We start from the raw sequence: 21,597 nt of genomic DNA on the forward strand, positions 1-21,597 counted from the left end.
TTTAACCCCTCGGTCAAACCGGATCGAAAAAGGATCTCTGAGCTCAACAGTTAAGATGAAACCCATCTGGACAACGTGGTCTGCACTTAACTTGAGAGAGTCCTTTCAAGAAAGTTTGCCAAAGGACTTTTCATTATTCCTGGAAAGATCCCAGCACGTCGAAAGGGCTTCACGCCAAGAGAGGATATTTTCTAGAGGTTTGGTCCCAGCAGACATTGAGCCGTGGTTTTCCTGTCCTTTGACTTCACAAAATGACAAAATAAAGGAAGAGAAATCCGCAGCTCCAGAAGGTGATGTCATGTACCTTTACTCTGATATTGATTGCCCATTTACAGTACTTCACTTTAAAATAATGAGCAACCCAGAAATAGAAACATCACCAATCAATTATTCTGTCCTTCTAATTACTCAAAGCCAAGCCTGGTGGCAAGGCAGACCTGAACACCAGCTTCTACGGCATAAGAAAGGCCCTTTGGATCCTTATAAAGACGTGGGAAGACAGAGCATTGCAAACTTTAATTTACTGCAAGACAAGCCAGAACAGCAGCCGGCATCCCCGACCGTGGCACGGACCAGGCACTCCTACACCTCGCATGCTGTAAAGGGACGTTTTCTTAAGCTTTTATTTGGGTTGTGCGGAATGGGATTTAAGCAAGTCCTTAATTTGTTGACGAACAGGAGGGATTTTGCATCTTTGTTTCACCTCCTAAGCGCCAGAACTTCAGGTTGTTGAACTACTTAAGAAATATTAAGCACTTGAAAACGCGGTCCCGCTGTTGTGCAAACCAAAAGCAATGAAAGCGCTGCTCGACAGTAAAACGGGAACAGATTTGCATCTTGCAGCGATTCCACTGAATCAGGCTGAACATCAACCAGCACGTTCATACATAACACACTACACCCAGCCATCACCAGTATCAATCTGGAAAATACCGAGCGCCTCCAACCAAGCATTGTCGCGAGACAGATATTCCCCATCGCAAAACACAGGAGCCAAATTATGTATGTAAAGCTCGAGCTTAATGCATTATAAATCAGTATTTCTCCTTGCCTTCTCCACCTCTACCTTCTTTGCTCATACAAAGCCAATCATCTCCTGAAACACGGGTGTGAGAAAATTATTCTGCTTTCGACAAAGAAAGTCGGTTGGCATCAAATTCTATCAAATAGAATAAATCCGTGTTAGAAGCTGAAAGCTCTGCCTGTGTCTATCAAGCCCCGATCCTAATCCCAAATTCAACCTCGGCTGAGATCATTGGGGTGGCGGGGATTTACCACGGTGCAGAATTTCTTCCTCGTGCACCCGATTCCTGTCCCAGCACCTCTACATGCGCGACCACCTCGGGTTAAGGTGACTACCGATTCGCAGGAACAGGAGGAAACAACACATTCTGCGCCCAAATTGTCCTCCAGTATGGGAAAACTCAAAACATCACCAGCTTTTTTCCTATCACATAAGAAGCAGCTTTTAGAGAGGTCCAGACTTAGACGGGCAAAGAAAAACATGGAAAGAGATTGCAAAGACAATAAAACTTGCACAGGAAAAGTTTGGCACGGGTATAAAGGCAGAGGGCGATTTTTTTCTTTTGAAGTCAAAGTTTACCTCACAGTAATTTCATCCCACAGCAATTTCCTAATTGTTCATTAAAAACACATTAATTGTATGTAGAATGCATAATTTATCGCTGTGTGGAAGTGAAAATAAGAAAACCCCAGGGGGCCAAAAGTTGGCACGAAATCATACTTCTGATTTATCCCAATAAAATCTCTCCCTGGGTACTGTTAATTATTATAACTTACAGGAGAAGACATTACATTTCTACTTAAAAAATTATTTTTAACGAATCCATGCGCTGATCACGAACATACAACATTTTAATAAAGCACCACATCTTTCAGGGCAAACGTGCGTTTGCGTCTGTCGATTATACTTAGCTCACAAAGTCGTATTTTTGCGTGAGTGCAAAACCAATACCCAGTAGTTGTAATTCAAAAGAAAAAACCCCAGCCAGCAACAAAAGAACGACAGAAAACCCCACGCCATCACGCTACATGGTCTCACGGTTACTGTCTCCTCTTAATGAAGACGTAGCACGCCACTTTATCGGGCTAATTTACACGATAGATCAAAACTATGTGAAATTTTCTCGTTCTCGACGGGGGGAGGGAGATTGCCACCTCTATGGCTTTCAACGCACTCTATTATTTCACTTTACAAAACTAGTATCTGTGTTGGGTGGCAAAAGATCGCTTGGATGCGTTTAATCTGGCATTGAACTTCTCATTCTCAGAGGACCAAACGATATTGTGGCTGTTTTACCCCTATGATAATAACCAAAACATTCAGTTCAAGTCAAATCTTTCTAGCTTGTTTTTTTTTTTTAAATGTTAGATCACAATTCCTAAAGGAAAAAAGCAATTCACACAGTAGTGCGTACTTGTGCTTTTTCTTTCAGCTCTTCTAGGGAGCTGGTTTGCTTTTCTAACTACAGTCTACCAAGAACTTGCGTTTTCTCTCTCGCTGTAGATACATGTGCGTGCGCAGACATTATATACAGGTATGTGCACATGTGTACACACGCATATGTGCATCTATACGTCTACACCCAGGAATGTCTGAGATACCAAACCACACGCAAGTACAGCACCGCACACACCAACATACCCGCTTAAATACATACATCACTTGGTACATAGAAACACAGAACGGTTTGGGTTGGAAGGGACCTTAAAGATCATCCAGTCCCAACCCCTGCCCCGGGCAGGGACACCTCCCACCAGACCAGGTTGCTCCAAGCCCCGGCCAACCTGGCCTTGAACCCCTCCAGGGATGGGGCAGCCACAGCTTCTCTGGGCAACCTGGGCCAGGGGCTCACCACCCTCACACCAAAGAATTTCTTCCCAATATCTCATCTCAATCTCCCCTCTTCCAGTTTAAAACCGTTCCCCCTTTGTCCCATGGCTCCCCTCCCTGATCCAGAGTCCCTCCCCAGCTTTCCTGGAGCCCCTTGAGGGACTGGAAGGTCTCCCCGGAGCCTTCTCTTCTCCATGCTTAGTAACAAATAGGTCCTGGTCCAGTTCTGCAGAAAGTACATTTCTGTTTATTTTACATTTAATTTGTTACCAAAAGAATAAAATAAACAAATAATCTCTTATTATGGGACACTTACAAAGAATTTCATTTAAAAAAAAACAAAACAAGAGAATTCCCTGATTCACTCCCTAAAATGAGGAGGGTGACCTTCTCGAAGCAAACAGCGTTGCGGGAATGGCTTGAAAACACGGGCAGAGGAAATTGCCTTTTGCTCTTTTCTAACATACGGGAGAGTTTGGTCGACTTTCAGCTTCATTTCTTTCGCGTGATCTAGTAGACAACAAAGTTTCAAGAGGATCTGCCCTAACCCTCTGATAATAAGCATTTCCTTGCCCCCGCTTCCACTTATGGATTCTTGCTCGAGGCACCCGATGCTCCAAGGCAAAGCTTTGATAAAGAGCCTTGCTGTCTGCACTGCCCCTAATTACAGCGGCTCCCTTTCCTCGTTTGCTCTAGGTAAATGCCACAAAGGTCACTTTGTTAATTCAATACCAAGCCCACAATCAGAATCATTTGCACAAGACTCAAAAAATCAGTGTCTTTTTTTAAACACTGATGTTCAGGTTTTCTTAATACTATACAGTCCTAGAAATGAATTTCAATTACGGAGGAATAAAGTAGGTACCTTGTAACGGTTACTATTACCCTGAGACAGACCTCAAGGCAGGGCAGACCATTCACCACCTGGAGGTGACTATTTTTCTCCACGGATTAACACGCGTTACTCTGCCTTAGACGACACGCTTCCAGGAATGTGAAGTTAAAAGAGATTATTTCCCACCAGAAATCGCTCACAGCGGGGAAGTCCCAGCAGGTGGGGCTCCAATTTCAGAGAATCATAGAATGGTTAGAGTTGGAAGGGACCCTAAAGATCATCCACTTCCAACCTCCCTGCCCTGGGCAGGGACACCTCCCGCTAGACCAGGTTGCTCAAAGTCCCGTCCAGCTTGGTCTTAGACCAAACATGTAGAAGGAATGATCCCACGTGTGGCTTTGGATGGGAGGGGACAACCAGGTTCATCCAGCCTACTCCATAAAATACCTACACAACAGACACCTACACCAGAAAGGTCCATCAAGCTTCACCGCATGCCATGAACAGCCAAAATACTTGCAGGTACCCTTCTTACGACCTCCATAAAGACCAGAAACTGTAACTAACAGAGGAGCCGTGGGATACTGATGTCCCTGAATGGAGCAGAAGATGCTAGGAAGCCCACTCAACAGGAAAGGGGGGAAAACTTGTCGCCGGCCATCTGGCCATTAGGGGAAAAATCCCTTCTGATCCCAAATCTGGCAGTTGTTTTAACTGCGGTTGTCGGAGCAGAAGATGACAGCTGGGCACCTGCAAGGGCTGATGCTAACAGGACTGAAACGGCCCTTTCTTCCAACCTTCCGGCCTCTTTTGTGATCATTTAAGGAGTTTTCTTCCCTAGATATCACATTGTTATATATTTAGGGATACGCACCAAATGAAAGCCCAAAGCTACAAGACACACAAAAGCCGTCGTAGCATTTCGAGCTGCTGGGCTGGCTCCAGAATCCAGCTTTGTCCGGGCATCGCAGCACATGTTGAGCACAGCACTGTCGTGTGCTGTACTGTCCTATTCCCTTCTCCTCCGCTTCAATCAACTTTCTGTCAGGATGACCAAACTCCCACAGGACAACAAAAAATAAAAGTACAAAGCAGGATTTGCAAGAAGGTAGGAGCAGAGGACGGGATGTGCTCATTAGCTGTGGCCCTTCCAGTCCCGACAGTTGACAATGGTTTTTTTCAGTCATGGTTTTGGGAGGCATCTGCCAAAGACTTCCGGGAAAATGTTTACCGATTATAATTTTAAAAGACCAACTTCCTCCCAGGAGCCAAATACGCTATATTCCTAGGGATGGATTTTGGAAACCGTTAGCTGCTCGCTTTTTTATCTTACGGAGTAATGTATATGCCACCAAGAAACGCTCTACAAAAAATGAGAAACAAATTCAGAGAAGTTGCTGACAGATCGTATACAAAGAGGCCAAATTTTCATCATACATTCACCGAACTACCTTTTAAAATCTAATTTATCGTCAGGCTAACTCTAGTTCCATTTGGAGCTCACCGGCGTTGGGATGATCAGCATTTTATGACCGCCATACGTTACTGTTGTGTCGTACCTTTTTACTACCGGAATCTCAACGTGTTTTACCATCTCTCAGAGGTGGTCACGGTTGTTTTGTCTTAAGCGTGACATCCACCACCCCATCCTTATTTAATCATGGGGACAACGGCAACGGGACACTTAAAAGGCTGTAGCCATCAGTGGGAAGGACCGCGGGACCTTCAGCTCTACGGCTCAGCCAAGGAGAAGCACTTGGGATGGAAACCTCTGCACCAGCGTTCGTTTAGCTGACAGAGGGGAAGTTAACCCCAGGCTCCAGGAGCGTCTGGCTTTTTTTGATGTTTTTTTAGTCATGCAATGACCCAGACTGACCTTGTGTAAAGGTTTACTTCTTTCTGACACAACCCATTTACCCACCATATGGGAACAGAGCATTCAGCGGCAAAGCCCGGAGCCCAGCAAAGGGCGACGCAGGGAAACTCCTGGCCACGTAGGAGATGTCAGGAACAATCAGAACTAATGAAATAGTTCTTGCTATCAGGTATTTGGCATATTAATGCACAGAGGCAGATCTCATTTACTGAGACAGAGTCTGGCACTGTAAATTATCGGACACTCAAATACGATCACGCTCCACATTTAAGGGCCATTTGAATTGTACTCAGGTAGTTTCACTCATCTGCAATCTGAGGAATGTGTTAATAAATACAGGACTGAATCACACCATCGATTTGTAAGTGGAATTTCCCATTAAAACCTGTCAAGAGCATTACTTTAAAAAAAAATTAATGGTATAATATAGCCCAGGGTTCTGCTCTAACATACTCCTGGCGGTATAGCTCTCCGAGTCTCATGGGTGATGGATAATCTTGTTTGCTCCGTATCGTCCGATACAACATCTTTCCTTTTGCCTTTCTGCTGCAGGCAGAGGTCTCGCTGCCACCAGTAGCAGCTGGTGTCATCTCTTGGTGGGCAGCAAAGTAAACAACCAAGCACGAGTCTACACCTTTCTTTCCACTTCCCTGAGAAGTTTGATTTCTACAGCCAGTATCTCCAACTCAGCAAAAAGGCCGGAAATCCACCGCTCTGATATTGCCACGTTGGATTCCTTGGACTAACAGTCCACTTTGGACTCTGCTCCGGTTTCTCACTGTTTGAATTTGAGCTTGTTCTCCCGAGTCTCATGGATTTGGTCTCTTTTGGAAAGCTAGCTGGTTTTGCAGTTATTGGCAGATGCGTTTGGCGTTCCTGGGATGTTCTGCGAGCTCTGACATGAAAAGAGGAGTAACGCGAGTCACAGCACACCACCAACAGCCCGGGTTTGGCACACACAGGGATGCCCCCTGTGACTCTTCATCAGCGGCCTCACTCCACAGTACTTCAAGAATTCGTGATAAAGACAGATTAAGCTTATGTAAGGAGCATCAGGGGAAAATAATAATAATAATAATAAAAAAAGAAATAAAAAAAAAAGCCAGAGTATTATTCTATTGCGTGTTTGGAGATTAAAACCATTTCATACTCGATTCACAAAAAAACAATTTACAACAGAGCGACGGTGCCAAGGGATTTGGGTGGCTCCAAGCCAGCGTCCCCATTTCAGGAGGAAACCTCCCCTCCAGCAGGGTGGGAAAATTTGCTCCTTAAGAAAGTCACGGCGCTGCCCCATTTGCGACCGGTCGGTTGAGCGCAAAGCCATACTCAGAACCTCGAGCAGCCACTGTCCTCGCGGTGGTATCATTTTCCATTGATTGTAATTGAGTTCTATTAATGATGTAATTCAATTAGACACAAATCAAGAGATAACTAATACTTTTAATAACATCACACCAGCTTCTGACAAATTCCCTACACAGATGGAAAAGCTTGATAGAGTTACTGGTAACAGAATATCCCCCTCTGGAGAGATGTTAACAACCCTTCTAATATCAATACACCTGCTATAGCAAAGCTATTTGGTTGCCGAGAATCTACGTGAGCATTTAAGGAATGCAAATGATCAACAACAAATTGCGTTAGGAGGACTCTGTTGACGTGAAGGTGTCTCTGCGGAAGTCGGTGAAGATTTATTCAGGTGGAGAGTCTGGCCTAATGTATTGAAACAACCTTTCTCTCTCTTTTTATAATTGTTTAAATCATTAAAATTTGATGGATTAAAAAAAAAATTTTTAAAAAATCTGATTTATTCTCCATTACCGCAGGCTTAGAGAGTTGTGTGGGCAGTATGGAAATACAGCTGTTTACCCAGTTTTCTCCGGAATCTTTCATCCAGGTGACCTTTATTTCAGATTAATGAAAACAAAGAACAAATAGTGTTTGTGCGAGAGGGAGATCACAGCAAACAGCCATGTGTAACAGTCTCCGCCAGAACGGAATGTATTTCTTAGAACCCACACCTGGCTCTCCCAAAGCACACAGTTTTAATTGCCACAAACTGAGTAGCCTCTTACTTTGCGTGTCAAAACCAGTCAGCGATCTAAAACCATGAAACCTCACGATTTTTGCAAAAAAGCATTGCAGCGTACAACACCCTCAGTCCCACGGCGCCTTTAAAATCTGACGAATTAACACCTTCTAAGCATCCTTATGCCGCTGGTTTGCTAAATGTCCCCTCAACGCTTGGACCACGGGAGATACCAACCCTTTTTGGCATCTCTGTCACAGGCACAAAACATTTCTACCTTTATAACTCTCTGCGGACACTGAAAAAAAGCCATTCTGACATTATCCAGTGGTATGAAACCGTCTCTGTTTTGCATCCTCCTCATCATAAACAATGAAACAAGAGCTGTCGGATTCAGTTAATTTTTTAATTCGCTTCACGCTGTTTCTCACACAGGAGGACGCGGTATTCGTTGTGTCCAGGGAAAATAAAAAGGTCCAGAGCCCCCGTGAATAAATATAGGAAAATGCCAATTTTTAATAGCAAAATCTAAATCTAAGACCGTTAACTACTTTCATACTTATGACAGATTCCTCTTCAATAATTCATCTAAACCTTTTTATTCTTCTGAGCAGAAAACCACGCAGGAAGCCTCCTTCCTAAGCTGGATGGGGTGGGGGGGCATGACTGCGGGCCATTTTGCCAAATTTATACAGAACGTGTAGGAAATGAGGATAACCAGCCATGCCAACAGCACGTTCAGCAGCATCTATAATACAACAAAGGAGGGACAAACTAGGAAATAGGATTTTCACTTTGGGTAAGGGAAACACAAGCACCGTGACATTTGGGAAATGAGTATGAAATTTGCAGGATTTGATGAATACAGGGAAATCCCCGCAACACTGCAACCACCGGAAATATAAATTTATTTAAATATACATATATATATATATATATGTATACATGAAATGCCATCTATACCCATCTCCTCAAATACACGCCCCCTTCTTCTGGACCACCCTCCTCCACAGCCCTTGCTCAGGCATTTCTGCGGGTGGTTCAGCACAACTTCCAGCCAAAATCATAATTACTAATTACAGTCCTACCGAGAAGTTGTTTCGGTCCTCCCTGGGATCTGTCACAACCGCCTGCCACCAAGACAATGACAATCAAAACCTTAACCCGAGCAAGAAAACCCGCTGCTTCTTCAGCAGTTCAACAGGTTGGTGCGTTTGGGTCCCACCACAACCACGGTCCATTGTGTGTCTTCAGCATCAGGGAAGAGCTGAGGGAAAGTTTTAAGGGCTTTTTTCCTCTTCTTCTGAGCATCAGAAGGCAGAGAAGAGAAAAAAAGAAAAAAAGACAGGAAGGGAATACGGATGAAGGCCCCTCAGCCTTTTTCAATGTCGTTCTTCTTCCCCTGGTGCTTCTAATAGAGAAAAAAGAATGAATACTGTGGATAGAAACTCAAAGTACTTTTAAAATGCTTTTTAGTCTTTGGCTAGGGAGGGGAAGAGCGTCAAAGAGACACTCGGGGGAAGGAGTTTGATGCATGAACTCTGCACCAAATGAGCCCTTTTGGGTCACTGTGGGCCAAGGATGAAGCATCCAACTCTGCCTGGTGCTTGGTGCCAGCCCCAAGATAGCCCACTCCATGCTCCTAAGTCGACTCCACTCCTAGGGAAGCAACCTTCGGCTTCTAATTACAAGGTTTTGGGAGTCCTGCCTTTAGAAAGAAACACTTTACACAATTATATCAATTGACCTTGTCCCGAGCTGTCATGTTTCATCTAATTACTGCTCTCAGAGCTTGATGGCCAGACAGAAGTGCCCACCAGTTTAGCTGCAGGTCACAGCGCTAACATAGGCACGAGCCTTCAGATGCTTTTCGAACCGAGATTCTCAGATTCACTGAACCAGATTTGGTTGCTGGGCGCTTTCATGTCCTGCCACAAAATGTACTCCAAGAAAAGGGCACAAGGAACCTGGACTAAGCCTCTAAAAAAAAGTATTTATGAGGGCGGTGTTCAGCTATGCCAAGAGCAACCGCCTCTGGCTCGCCAGGATTGCTCCGGCGGGCAGCACAGCTACGGGCCAGGGATGGGCGCAGGTAAATAGGTGAAGTTACATGGACCATCCATACGGAGAACAGACTAAATGAACATATCACTCCCCTTTTAGTGACACTATCTGTTTCCATCCTGGCTGCGAGATCCCAAGCGCACGCGCAAGCGTATCATATACGTGCTCAAGTGAGGACTCCTCCTTAGTTGCTTCGCCTTGGGACCAACCGGGAGAAGAAACAAACTTTGTGTCACTATTTTTTATAACAATCTCTCTCTGCTCATTGTCCCCAAGAGCAAGCAGGGAAGTGCAAAATAATAGTTAGCTTTAGCCCACTCTCTTTAGCCCATAATCTCTCTACTTCCTTAATCTTTCACTATGAAACTACCCGTATCCAAGAGTAACCTGGCTGTTATTTCTACCAAAACAGCCTGTACTTGCGGTGCTGCGCTGAGATTTGATGGAGCATCATGCAGCTGTGAAGCTGACGGGAGGTACGCAGTGGGAGCAAACAAAAACTTGAGCAACAGGAGACACGAAAGAACGGTGCTACAATATTGAGGGGAAAAAAGGAAAGCAATAAGCAAAAGCAACTCGGAAATACAGAAATGTAGCTCCTCACCTGTGCAGGACAAACCCTGTCAGCACAAGATCTGAAGTCTCCATTGACTGACAGCATGTACAGAACGTGGATGCCAGGCTGTGAAACTATTATATATAAATAATAAACATACAAACTAGGAGACTGTCATTCATCGCAGAGCTCTTCTGGCGACGGAAGAGCTGACCTTAGCTCTGCTAAGCTACAGAGCCTCTCAAAAGAGCCATAACTCTGCGATTTCTTAAGCTCTCCATCCACTCCCAAACGAGCAGCCTCACCTCCCACGGCACGTCCTCATCCCACGGAACATCCACGTCGCGCAAGCACCACCTCCGCAATCTGGATAAATTCTGTGTTTTGTAACACAGTGCCACAGCAAGTGTCCAACTACCTTACCCTCTCCAACTACAACAAATGTTTTCATGAACAGCTGCGTTGGTGGTTGGGGTTGTTTCACCGTGCTCAGAGCAGAAGCTTTTCTATATCATTGCCAGTATATTTATTTTACACTTTTACCTATTTTTGTCACCCTTTCTTCTTGCTGCGAGACCCCAGAAGAGAACGACAGCGTGTATCTGTTTCAAGGAGTCAAACTTCTCAGCTGGTCAGGACGCTGTTTCCCAAACCAGACGGAAATTGGTACCAAAGCTTTGGAAACGGTGGTGGTTGTTCACCTTCTGCTTCCAAGCTGGGAGAGGAGCCACCTTGTGAGCCCTCGAGCCCCGGAAACTGTGACCATGGGCTGGGTGCCCACAATCAATCCAGTGAATTTGACCCTGAAGTACCATAAAAGTAAATAGAACCATCAAAATGTCAGTAGTCTCCTTGTTTGAAACTCTACTTTGCAGGGTGAGAAGATACCCAGTTTTCAGTCAATAATGCGATTTCCAAGAAGATACTATTCCTTCAGCTCCTCCGTTTGACAACCAATATTTTGCTGAAACTTCGGGCAGCAATTTAGCGTCGTTTCCAATGTATTTTGAATACTTCAGAGCATTTACAAAATTACAGCACGTATTGGCATTACCATCGACAAATTACTGCCATCAACCGAGACAGAAATTGAGACATTTAACTGCGCGTTTTGCGCGCCTCGCCGAGAATTCAGTTTCCTTTATAGCGCAGACATCTCCAAACTCTCGAGCGAGATGTTCTGTCATTAGCCCAATTTAGCTGTAGCCCTTCACATCAAAGCTGAAATTGAGAAACATTGTCAGAAAGAAACAATTCTGCTAAGTTTACAATTATCTGATGTGTTACCTTTCAGGAATAATATACTCTATTTTACCAGTGAATTTCCTGTCAGAAATCAGGAGATAACGCCCCACTTTCAGTCATCGCTTTCCACAGTTTGATAGTTTTCCTTACGGGAGGCTGTGCAGGAGACCCAAAGGAGCAAATCTCAAATGCCGGAGGCTCTCCGCCAGTATTAAACAAAGATTCCCAAGCATCCTTTATCCCACAGAGGAGACGGCTGTCGCTTTTCAACACCAGAAGTGGTAAAACAGACTGTGACATTCACACAAGGCGATGGGGAGGAGGAGATGGGTGATGGACACATGAAGTAGATTTATTTCACGAGGACCAGAACCAGGAACGCTTCAAGCCGTCCCCACAACAAACAGTTGAGAAGGAATTCTTTAAAGTGAGCCTCACAACCAGTCACCAGGGAGACAGGTAGAAAATGACATAAAAACCAGTACAGGAAAGCCAGTTCCCTGCAAACCACCTAAGCGCAGCTCCGCCTGTGGCGCAACCTCGCAGTTCGGATGAGGAACGTTGTGGCACCTATTTTTTGGCAGATGAATTTTCCATCCAGCGTGGAGAAAGGAATTCATTCCCTCGGGCAAATGAAAAATAAGGATGTTCGGAGATTCTGGGAATAGCAAAGAGCACCTGGTGGCGGATGCCTTCCAGAGGAGCGGGGACCGCTCCTCTTGCCAAGTCGATGCTCTCACTCCGGGGCAGGAGCATCTCCACCCAGCCCGGGGCACCAAGGCTGCGGGAAGAGGGATGGAAGGGAAACGAGGACAGGGCCAACGTGTTTACTTTGGATTCCAATGGAAATAAAAAAAATTAGGTCAACGTTTCACCCAAGGGATAATTTTAACAGAGCAAGTGCATTTTTTTGCCTTTAGTTAATTAATCATGAAAGCCTCGGTGGAATTTGTCAGTATACTTTTTATTCAGGCAAGGCCAACATTTTAAGAAATTTCCATCTATTTGTATTACAACAAAGAGCCTGGCTGCACTGACTCACACTGTTACAGCTCTGCATTTCAGCAGAAGGGAAAATTAGGCACGTGAAAACGCGGTCCCCTCTTTGAGGGTCAGCTTTGTTCGATACCCAAAGGGACTAACTCTGAACATCGCATCCATCAAGGGATTTGCCGTAGCAAACCGGAGGCGAGAACCTACCTGTTGGCTCATGTGTCACCTTTGGGTCTGAGTGTCCCTACACCTGCACAGCGAAGCCTTCCCTTAGGCAGCACGGAGGGGAATCGGCGAGCTTTAGTCTGGGAAGATGTTAAACTACCAGGAAGGGGCAAACTTCCTTCACAGCTGACTCACGTTAACGCATTTGCTGAAGTCTCCACAAGAACCTTTTCCACCAGGAACGGAGGTGCAAACCCACCGCAGGGTTTTAGCCTTGCGGCTGGATTCGCCACGCCAAGCAGGCACACAGGTAACGCTCAATTTTGTGGCGCTATTTGATCTCGTAAAAACAACATGTAAAAAAATCAGTACTGGCCCTCTAAAGGACATCTGGTGAAAAATCCGTGTGCCGAGCATCTGATGAATGACTCTGAACGAGTTATTTTAGCTGTCATGTCACCGGATTGACAGCAGTCTCCCGTTAGAAAGGCCAACCCAGGCGTCACATGCAACATGCTTCGGGGACGAGCTCAGGCAGAGCCCAGATTATTGCAGGATGGTGTTAAACAACAGGCTACGGGGAAATACCAGCCCACATCCAACACCAGCCTTTTGCCAGTCAAAATATGAGACAGGGGATGCAAAACCAGGCTCTCGGCTTCCTTGGCCGTGGAGGGAAAGCCCGGGCGGGTTGGGAGAAGGCAGCGCTTGCTCCTCCATCTCCACCCGGGCTGCTCCGGGGAAAAGCAAAGAGCAAGGTCAGCACACCGGCTCTCAACTTAAACTTGGTGGGATGATGCGAAGAACTTGCCTGCGTTGCAAGTTGCATCCGGAACGAGAAGCCTCACGGGTTTTCTTCTCCAAGTTTGAGAAGCGCAGATGCTTTTATTAATCATTTTGATCCTGGAAGCCCTCACTGCAGACCACCATCCTGCTGCGAATCTGCAGAGCAAAAACCTTACGGTCCTGCCCCAAAGCTCTTACTGTCCCAGCAGAAAACAGGCAATCAAAGACGGGTTCAGACAGAGAAATGCAAGGAATATCCTCAAGGCACTTCCATGTCTTGAGCCCCTGGAACAGACCTTCCACACTAAGTTTTGTATCGGGAAGGACAAGGGAGTAGCGGTCAAGGATAAATGAACCGAGTGCGAAATCGGACATCATTACACGTGTCATAATCTCATTGAAAACAAACATTCCTGACTGTGTTTTTGAAGACGGCATCGCTCCTGTATCCATACGGACGTGGAGAAGCCGGGAGAGTGAGGACAAAAAGACAGAAAACAAGAAGAGCTGAATACAGAAATATTCAGCAAACTATAGAAGGGCGACGACTACTCAAATGGAAATTGCTCATCTTCAACTAAGCTCATTTCCATTTTTAAAAACACTCCGGTGAGCGCACGGAGGTTACCCCGCTCCTCGAATACACGGGGGGGCTCACACACCCCCTAACACAGAGGGCAACCGCGGCACGTGTGAAATGGATGCTGTGACAGGTCACTGGTGATTTATACTGCACCACTCACAGAAGTGACTGCCACAGTACCCAGACAGCGCTGGGCTCCGACATGCTGCACTACCACTAAATTCCTCACCGAGATCCAGCAGGAGTCAAAGACACCAAACACAGAAGCCATTCACAAAAAAAAACCAACCCAAACCCTTTGAGATTGAGTTAAATTCCCACCTACAGACCAGAAAAAAGAGAAAGTCGTTGGTGGTTACTTTAATACCTAGACAGATCAAAACATAGAGCACCATCGTGATCAAGAATTTACAGAATTTACATCTGCCTTTATCAGGAACGTGTTTTCCGTGGTCTCTTTCCAAAATGGCAAACGCTGCCCGTCATCTGTCCTCCCATCCACGTGTTTTTAACCATGAAAAGTCCCTTGCGCTTTACTTTTTGTCTCAGCCCCCGAAACATTTGCCCCCTCACGCACGATGGCAAATGACAGGCGCAGGACTTGACTCCGGCAGCGTGTCCCTGCCCGCGCCGCTGCCCTTCGGCACTGAAGTTTTCAACGCACCCCTGTACGCCCACGGCAGCTCCGGGCTTTGGGTAGGAGAGGAGCCAGTCCCATTGTGCAGCATCTCCGGGAGCCCTTTGTTAGCTGCGCTCGCTGCCTGCCCGTGCCCTGCTGCGCAGGGACCCTGCCAGCCACAGCACGCTGCCCGCACCTCCTGCCCACGGATGGAGTGGAAACACCACCCTGAGCGAGTAGAGGCAGCGAGAGGGGCGAGATCCGCTTTATTCGGTTTCATGGGCTGACTTGGGATGGCCACAGGAAAGCACCAACTCACGACGGCCCCCGGGGCTGCGACGCTGGGAAAAACTTTGCCCATTTGCAGACGCAGCTCAAGGAATTGGGTGCAAAGCAAAGACGCCACCTTCAAAATCAGTGCAAGAAACACTTGTGTAATCACAGATGGGGTGTGAAACGCGCAACCGGTACATGCAGCTGGAAAACAGCCTGTTCCATCCACATAGCAGAAAACAACACCGACGCTGTGGGAGCGATGGGTTTGCGGCACGTTTGGCCCCTGACACAGCACACGGCTTCCTTCCCTCCTCAGGCTCTCACACACAGAGGCTCTCGCTCCATCCCCTCCTTTGGCAGCCAAGGAGCCTGCGAGTCAATCATCTTTCACGAAGGAGGATCACTGCCATGTCTCCCAGCTCCCAGCCTTTAAGGTGGAAAGGCAGGAGAGCCACCTATTCATTATCCTGCTGCCACTGCCCGGGTCCCACCTTCCACGCGAGTAATTGCAGAGGACAATGCTGGGGACACGCATGCACACAACGTAAACCTCCAGCCCTGGCAGAGAAGCATCTTCCAGTTTACTTGCTAACTCCCCAAAATCAGGACAATCAAAAGATACACCCGGTTGTGGAAAGGAAGGACCACCTCCACGGGCGATTGCCATTTGCATACAGCTGAGAACCTGAGCTTTGCCAGAAGACACCAAGGATTTTTTTTTTTTTTTTTTTTGGAAAACGTTTCGTATGCAGCACTTTCCCCATCACAAACCCCTGCTTCAGTGCTGGTGTGCGCGGTGTGGGGAGTTGGTTCCCATTGTTCCTCCGTCGCCGCTGCCAGAGCAGCGCGCACAGACCTGTGCTCAGATCCTTTTCTGTATTTTCCAGACTTCCCACCCCCCCACCCCCAGCTTCCCAAGGTTTCTCCTACTGGAGTGTTCCTCATTTTCTTTCAGAGAAAATTAAACGAGCGCCAGAGAATAATATTTCCTTGCACGCAACTCCCTCCACCATGCGCTCACACCCCGAGCCTCCTGCAAATCAAAGCTGCACTTTCTTAGTTCCTAACACTTCTTGGCTCACGCTCCCATTTCTCTTCTCTTTCTTTTGGAATGAGAGACCTGGGAACCGCCGAGCCCTTCTCTACCTCCCACGCAAGTAGCCCCCGAGCATCGCCGTGCCAATTCCCTCCATTCCTCCCCTACCCCTGTTCCGCACACAACTGCCCTTGCCATTTTTAATTAGAAAATGCGCCTGCCAAGCGCGGCGAGAGCGGTGCAGCCCCAAAGAAACGCAGCCTGATAGAGTTGGGAGATGCTTTGCAGATAACTGCGTTTGCTGCCTTGCTAACTCGGCTGCTGCTTTTATTCCTTTACCCAGGGAAGGCAACCCCTTCCCATGGTTTCAGCACATAGACCCAAAAAGCTACAGGCAAATACATCCAATCGCAAGCGGGATCAGGTGCAAAAGAGAATGGGAACTAACCCTACCACCGCCACGGCACACACACTTCCACACCTATTATGCCACCTCCTGCCACATCTCTCCTTTATTTTCCATGGATTTCCTTCTTTCCAGGGCTGCCCTTTCTCTCCAAGGCTGCGCAAGGCGCTTCTAACCCCGGTTCCCCCTTCCCAGCTGTGGGAAGTGATGTGAAAGCTCACGCTGGTGAGCAACAACAACAACAAAACCCCCCAAAAAACCCACATCATGCTCGCAGAGGGGGAGAAAAGTCCATTAGCAGAAAAGGAACGGGCACGTTGCTTTGGGATGCGGAGAAAAATCACCCTCACCCCGGAGCGCAAAGGCAAATAAGAGCTGACTTACCGGAGACTCCAGGATGCAGGCTCGCCAGCGTAAACCCGAAGAGGAGAAAAGCCAGCTTTGGTACCCAAACACATCCAAGACTATTCTCCATATTTCAACGCACACCTACAGATTGGGGTCCTGAGCACCAGCAGCAACCACACATGCACGTACAGCCCCTTCCTCCTCCTCCTCCTCTTCCTCGCCGGGGCTTTTCTTTCCGTCCCTGCTGACAGGGCTCAGCAAAGGGGGAAGGGGTGAGGAGGGAGGAAAAAAAGTTGCATTCAGTCCAGGAGGCTCCGAGGTTTCCCGAGCGTGCGGGGAACTAACTCAAGGAGACGGAGAAGGATGGGGAAGGGTCCTCCCACCGCTGGAAAAACATACACAGAAAAATCCTGCCCCAGGAGAGAAAGAGGAAAACAAAAAAAAAAAAAAAAAAAAACATCAGAAGAGTCGCGGCGGCTCCATGTCCAACACCGTACAAAGTAAAGAAAAAATAAAAATAAAATTAAGGAAGGGGGGGAAGCCCCGGTGCAGGCGCGGAGAAGCCCGAGCGGTGCAAGGCGGGAGCGGCGCGTCCTTCCCGGCAGGGCTCGGCCAGCAGCCGCCGGGGGAGGGAAGGGCTTGCGGCGTCTCACTCGCGGCGGGCGCTGCCGCCCGCAACCTGCTGAGCCCGAGGAGCGGCGGCGGCGGCCATGGGGCGGGGGCGGCGGGAGCGGGAGGGCCGGGCCGCGCCGGGCCGCGATCGGCGGCGGAGCGGCCGCCGCAGCGCCCCGCCGGGGAGCGGGGGCGCCCTCTGGGGGCCGCCCGAGGAACCGCCGCGCCCGCGGGGGAGCGGGGACCCGCCGCGGGGTCCAGGCGTCCGGAAGCCCCGTTCCCGCCTGTTCTCCCTTGTTCGCCCTCCACTTCCAGAAGCTCAACGCGCCCCGGCAACGTGCTCTCGCGGCCCAGAAACCCCCCGCAGCCTGGGCTGCATCCCCAGCAGCGTGGGCAGCAGGGCGAGGGGGGGATTCTGCCCCTCTGCTCCGCTCGGGGGAGACCCCCCTGCAGTGCTGCCTCCAGCTCTGGGGCACCAACAGCAGAAGGACACGGAGCTGCTGGAGCGGGGCCAGAGGAGGCCCCGGAGATGCTGGGAGGGCTGGAGCCCCTCTGCTGGGAGGACAGGCTGAGAGAGCTGGGGGGGTTCAGCCTGGAGAAGAGAAGGCTCCGCGGAGACCTTCCAGCCCCTTCCAGTCCCTCAAGGGGCTCCAGGAAAGCTGGGGAGGGACTCTGGAGCAGGGAGGGGAGCCACAGGATGAGGGGGAACGGTTTTAAACTGAGAGAGGGGAGATTGAGACGAGATGTGAGGAAGAAATTCTTTGGTGTGAGGGTGGTGAGCCCCTGGCCCAGGTTGCCCAGAGAAGCTGTGGCTGCCCCATCCCTGGAGGGGTTCAAGGCCAGGTTGGCCGGGGCTTGGAGCAGCCTGGGCTGGTGGGAGGTGTCCCTGCCCAGGGCAGGGGGTGGCACTGGATGGGCTTTAAGGTCCCTCCCAACCCAAACCATTCTGTGATTCTGAGACACAGCTGACCCCATCTGACCAAAGGGCTATTCCATGCCACACAGTGTCATGCTCAGTATATTAAGCTGAGGAAGAAGAATGGGGATGTTCAGAGTGATGGCATTTGTCTTTCCAAGTCACCTGCTTTCCTGGGGATGGCTGAACACCTGCGTGCCCATGGGGAGCAGGGAATGAATTCCTTGTTTTGCTTTGCTTGCGCACGTGGCTTTTGCTCTACCTATTAAACTGTCTTTATCTCAACTCCTGCATCTTTCCTCACTTCTATTGTTCCGATTCTCCCCCCCATCCCAACTGGGGGCAACCAGGCGGCTGCATGGTCCTACCTGCTGGCTGGGGTTAAACCACGACACTCCATCTCAGCTTCCTCCAAACACCTCCAGCCATCGCACCTGGGTTTTTACAGCTATTCCACAGGCCTGCGCGAATACTCGCGTTACAGAAACCCACGCAGACAGTTCTCCTAGGGCAGAGAATTGTTTTCAACGAGGAAGACAGGACTGTCACAAATACCTAATTTTGCGCTTGAGAAAAATCTTCTCTGAAGAGGAGAGAATCAGAAAGGAAAACTAAGAGGCTGAAAGCTTGGACCGCACAAGTCAGCCCTGAGGTCCACAGAGCCCTGGCAAGATCCTGAGGATCGGCACCAACATTTCCAAAGCCAGAAACATGGGGGTTCATGATGTGAGGTGAGGAGCAGACAAAAGGGCTGCCAATGGCAGCCAAAATAACAGCACCGAATGCACATGATGTAACCCAGAAAATCCATGATTTGGGGTGAAACATTAAGAAAAAAGGATTGAACGCTTCCAATTGCAACCGGGCAGCGAGTGAGCCAGACCTAAGGAGTTAAACTGACATTTAGGAGCTCTCGGGCTGTTTCAGGATAACCTATCGCAGTTGAAAATTGCTGGATGCTTGGGAGATGGGTGCTGAGACCCCCCCCAGCAGCCCCAGTTAGGCACGAGGGCGTGCTGCGGCATCACTGGATGTGCCTGCGCACGAGGGCGGGATGGAGGGTACTCATCACCCTGCAGAGAAAGGCCACGCAGCCATGCTGGTGGCACTGGCTGCGTCTTCCCCTGAGCGTGAATTTTGGCTGACTGAGAATCAACAGCTCCATCATCTACAGAAAGTGCACCTCAGGGGAAACGGGATTCAAATCCCAGGTTGAAGTCTGCAGCTCGGGTGTTTTTTCTTCTGGGATTCTGACTTCCAGCACGACTTTATGCAAGAATAATTTAAAATAACCAGCAAACCAATATGCTCTGCCTGCAATCGTTGCTTTGTCTTAATTAGAGCGTGTCACGCCTTAAGTCAAACTGTGGTCTCCGCAGCAGCAAAAGCATTGCCAGCAGCGGAGGAACCCCAACCTGGTACAGCTTTCTTGGCCATTCTCCACCCGCTTTTCCTGCAAGCCAAACATGCCACATGCATTTCAGGAACTTTCTGGCTGCTGGAAAAGCACACATTGGGGAAGAAGTGAAAGCTGAAGAGCTCAGACAACTGATTGAGTGAGTGAATTTCCACCAGTCAGGCATAAGTCGTCTGGAAATGCCTTCATTACCTGCCTATAGACTGCACGCGGAGGAGGGTTTCTCTCTAGAAATTACCCAGGCAATTCAAATTCAGGGCAAGAGCAGGACGAGGGCACCAAGGGCCCCGGGGAAGGCACCCTGCCACTCTGTTCCTCACAACGGACTGACCTTGCTCCACCACCTTCAGCATTCCCTGCTCTCAAGGGTGCTCCTGTTGCCATCCCCAGGAGCTTTCACACCCCAAATCCTCTGCTCTGGCTTTGCAAGACGCCCCTTTCTGCAAAAACTGTATATCTGGCACTTGTTGCTGTTTGTCTGCAACTTGCCTCTGCCATTTTCTCTGGTTTTGCACATATTTTGGTCTTTTCTTTTTCCTCGCTTCCTCTGTAACCTGTCTTCTAGAGATTGAGATGAGATCTGAGGAAGAAATTGTTTGCTGTGAGGGTGGTGAGCCCCTGGCCCAGGTTGCCCAGAGAAGCTGTGGCTGCCCCATCCCTGGAGGGGTTCAAGGCCAGGTTGGCTGGGGCTTGGAGCAACCTGGGCTGGTGGGAGGTGTCCCTGCCCAGGGCAGGGGGTGCCACTGGGTGGGCTTTAAGGTCCCTTCCAACCCAAACCATTCTATGATTCTCTCTGTTCTCAGTAGCACCATCACTACTTCTACATGTGCACCAAAACGATAGTCTGAGTGTTCAGCGCAGGTCCCGCAATGACGGCTTTCTTACTGGTGGTCAGACACCTCCATGCCCTGGACTCCCACAGACACACAAAGGGATTTTCTCTGAACGGCCTTGCTCTGTCTTCTATTCCCAATAACTATTCCGTAATGTGAGATAACTGCACGATAACCTGCATCTGGTCCACTATCAGGAAGGTTAAAAGAGAGCAGCCCTTATTGAAAGGGAAAGAACCGCGTGCAGCGGGCGTTTGTAGTTGGGGATGGGTTTTCCCCCGTCTGCTTTCCCAGCACGCTCCGACATGCAATTCCATAATTCTGCAGCGCCTCACAACAACACTGTTCTCAGCGCGAGCTCCGCGAGGCTCTTCACAACCTGTTTCTAAAAACTGCCCTTCCGAAATCAGCCTTTCCTTGAGTGTCTGCTCATGTAGCAGAAACGCTTTTCCTCCTGCAAAGCCTAATTTTACAGATACAAAAAAGCCTGAACTCTAAATACGGATTTGGCTCCAAGGAAATAGCAGGCTGAGCAAACGCAGGCTTCTGGTTTAAACAGAACCGAGACTTCTGCCAGCGTGTGGCCAAGACCCTTTCTCTTTGAACACACAGAGCAACGCCTGGCGATAATCTTTACTTACAACTTGTAGCCACGCTGAGATGGGAGTTTCTCTCGGAGTTTCTCCCAGTCCTTTGGGGAGCAGACCTTTCCCTAAGAAACAGGGGAAAAAGCATGGGGAAAAAGCAGGTGCAGGTCTGTGTGACCAAGAATCCCACAAGCTGCAGTGGAATCCGTCACCCAGCACATGACTTTATGTGCTACGTGAAGCCTGAAAAGCAAAATGTGGCCCGGGAGAAGGCGGCAAATTTTCTCATTTATAAAAGAGACATATAAAATTTGGCTAAAGAGTAAACAGGACTGTAGGGACAACCATACCATCGCAGCTCAGCTGGCTCCAGGTGTCACTGGGAGCTTTTGCATCGCAGTTTGCAACTTCCACATCTTGGGTTTCTATTTCATTTTTGCGTGTATTCTAGCAGTAAAAACATACTAAGTCTTGCTGAATCGCGTATGAAAGTAAGCAAGGAACAGAGTACTAGAAGCAGCCCTTCTCTCTCAAGCTGTCCGGCAGAGTTATATGGCA

General features: G+C 48.5%; 1 protein-coding gene across 1 annotated transcript in view; it reads right to left on the reverse strand.

The window, feature by feature from the left end:
• The window catches only part of LOC128901974 (netrin receptor DCC), a 583,836-nt gene extending 567,035 nt beyond the window's left edge, over window positions 1–16,801 (reverse strand). The window contains exon 1 of the mRNA XM_054184191.1: window positions 16,711–16,801. Within this exon, the coding sequence (XP_054040166.1) occupies window positions 16,711–16,801 (91 nt within the window). The remainder of the gene's footprint in view (window positions 1–16,710) is intronic.
• Window positions 16,802–21,597: the final 4,796 nt, after the last annotated feature.

This window comes from Rissa tridactyla, chromosome W, assembly GCF_028500815.1.
Source record: "Rissa tridactyla isolate bRisTri1 chromosome W, bRisTri1.patW.cur.20221130, whole genome shotgun sequence".
NCBI classification, from domain to species: domain Eukaryota; kingdom Metazoa; phylum Chordata; class Aves; order Charadriiformes; family Laridae; genus Rissa; species Rissa tridactyla.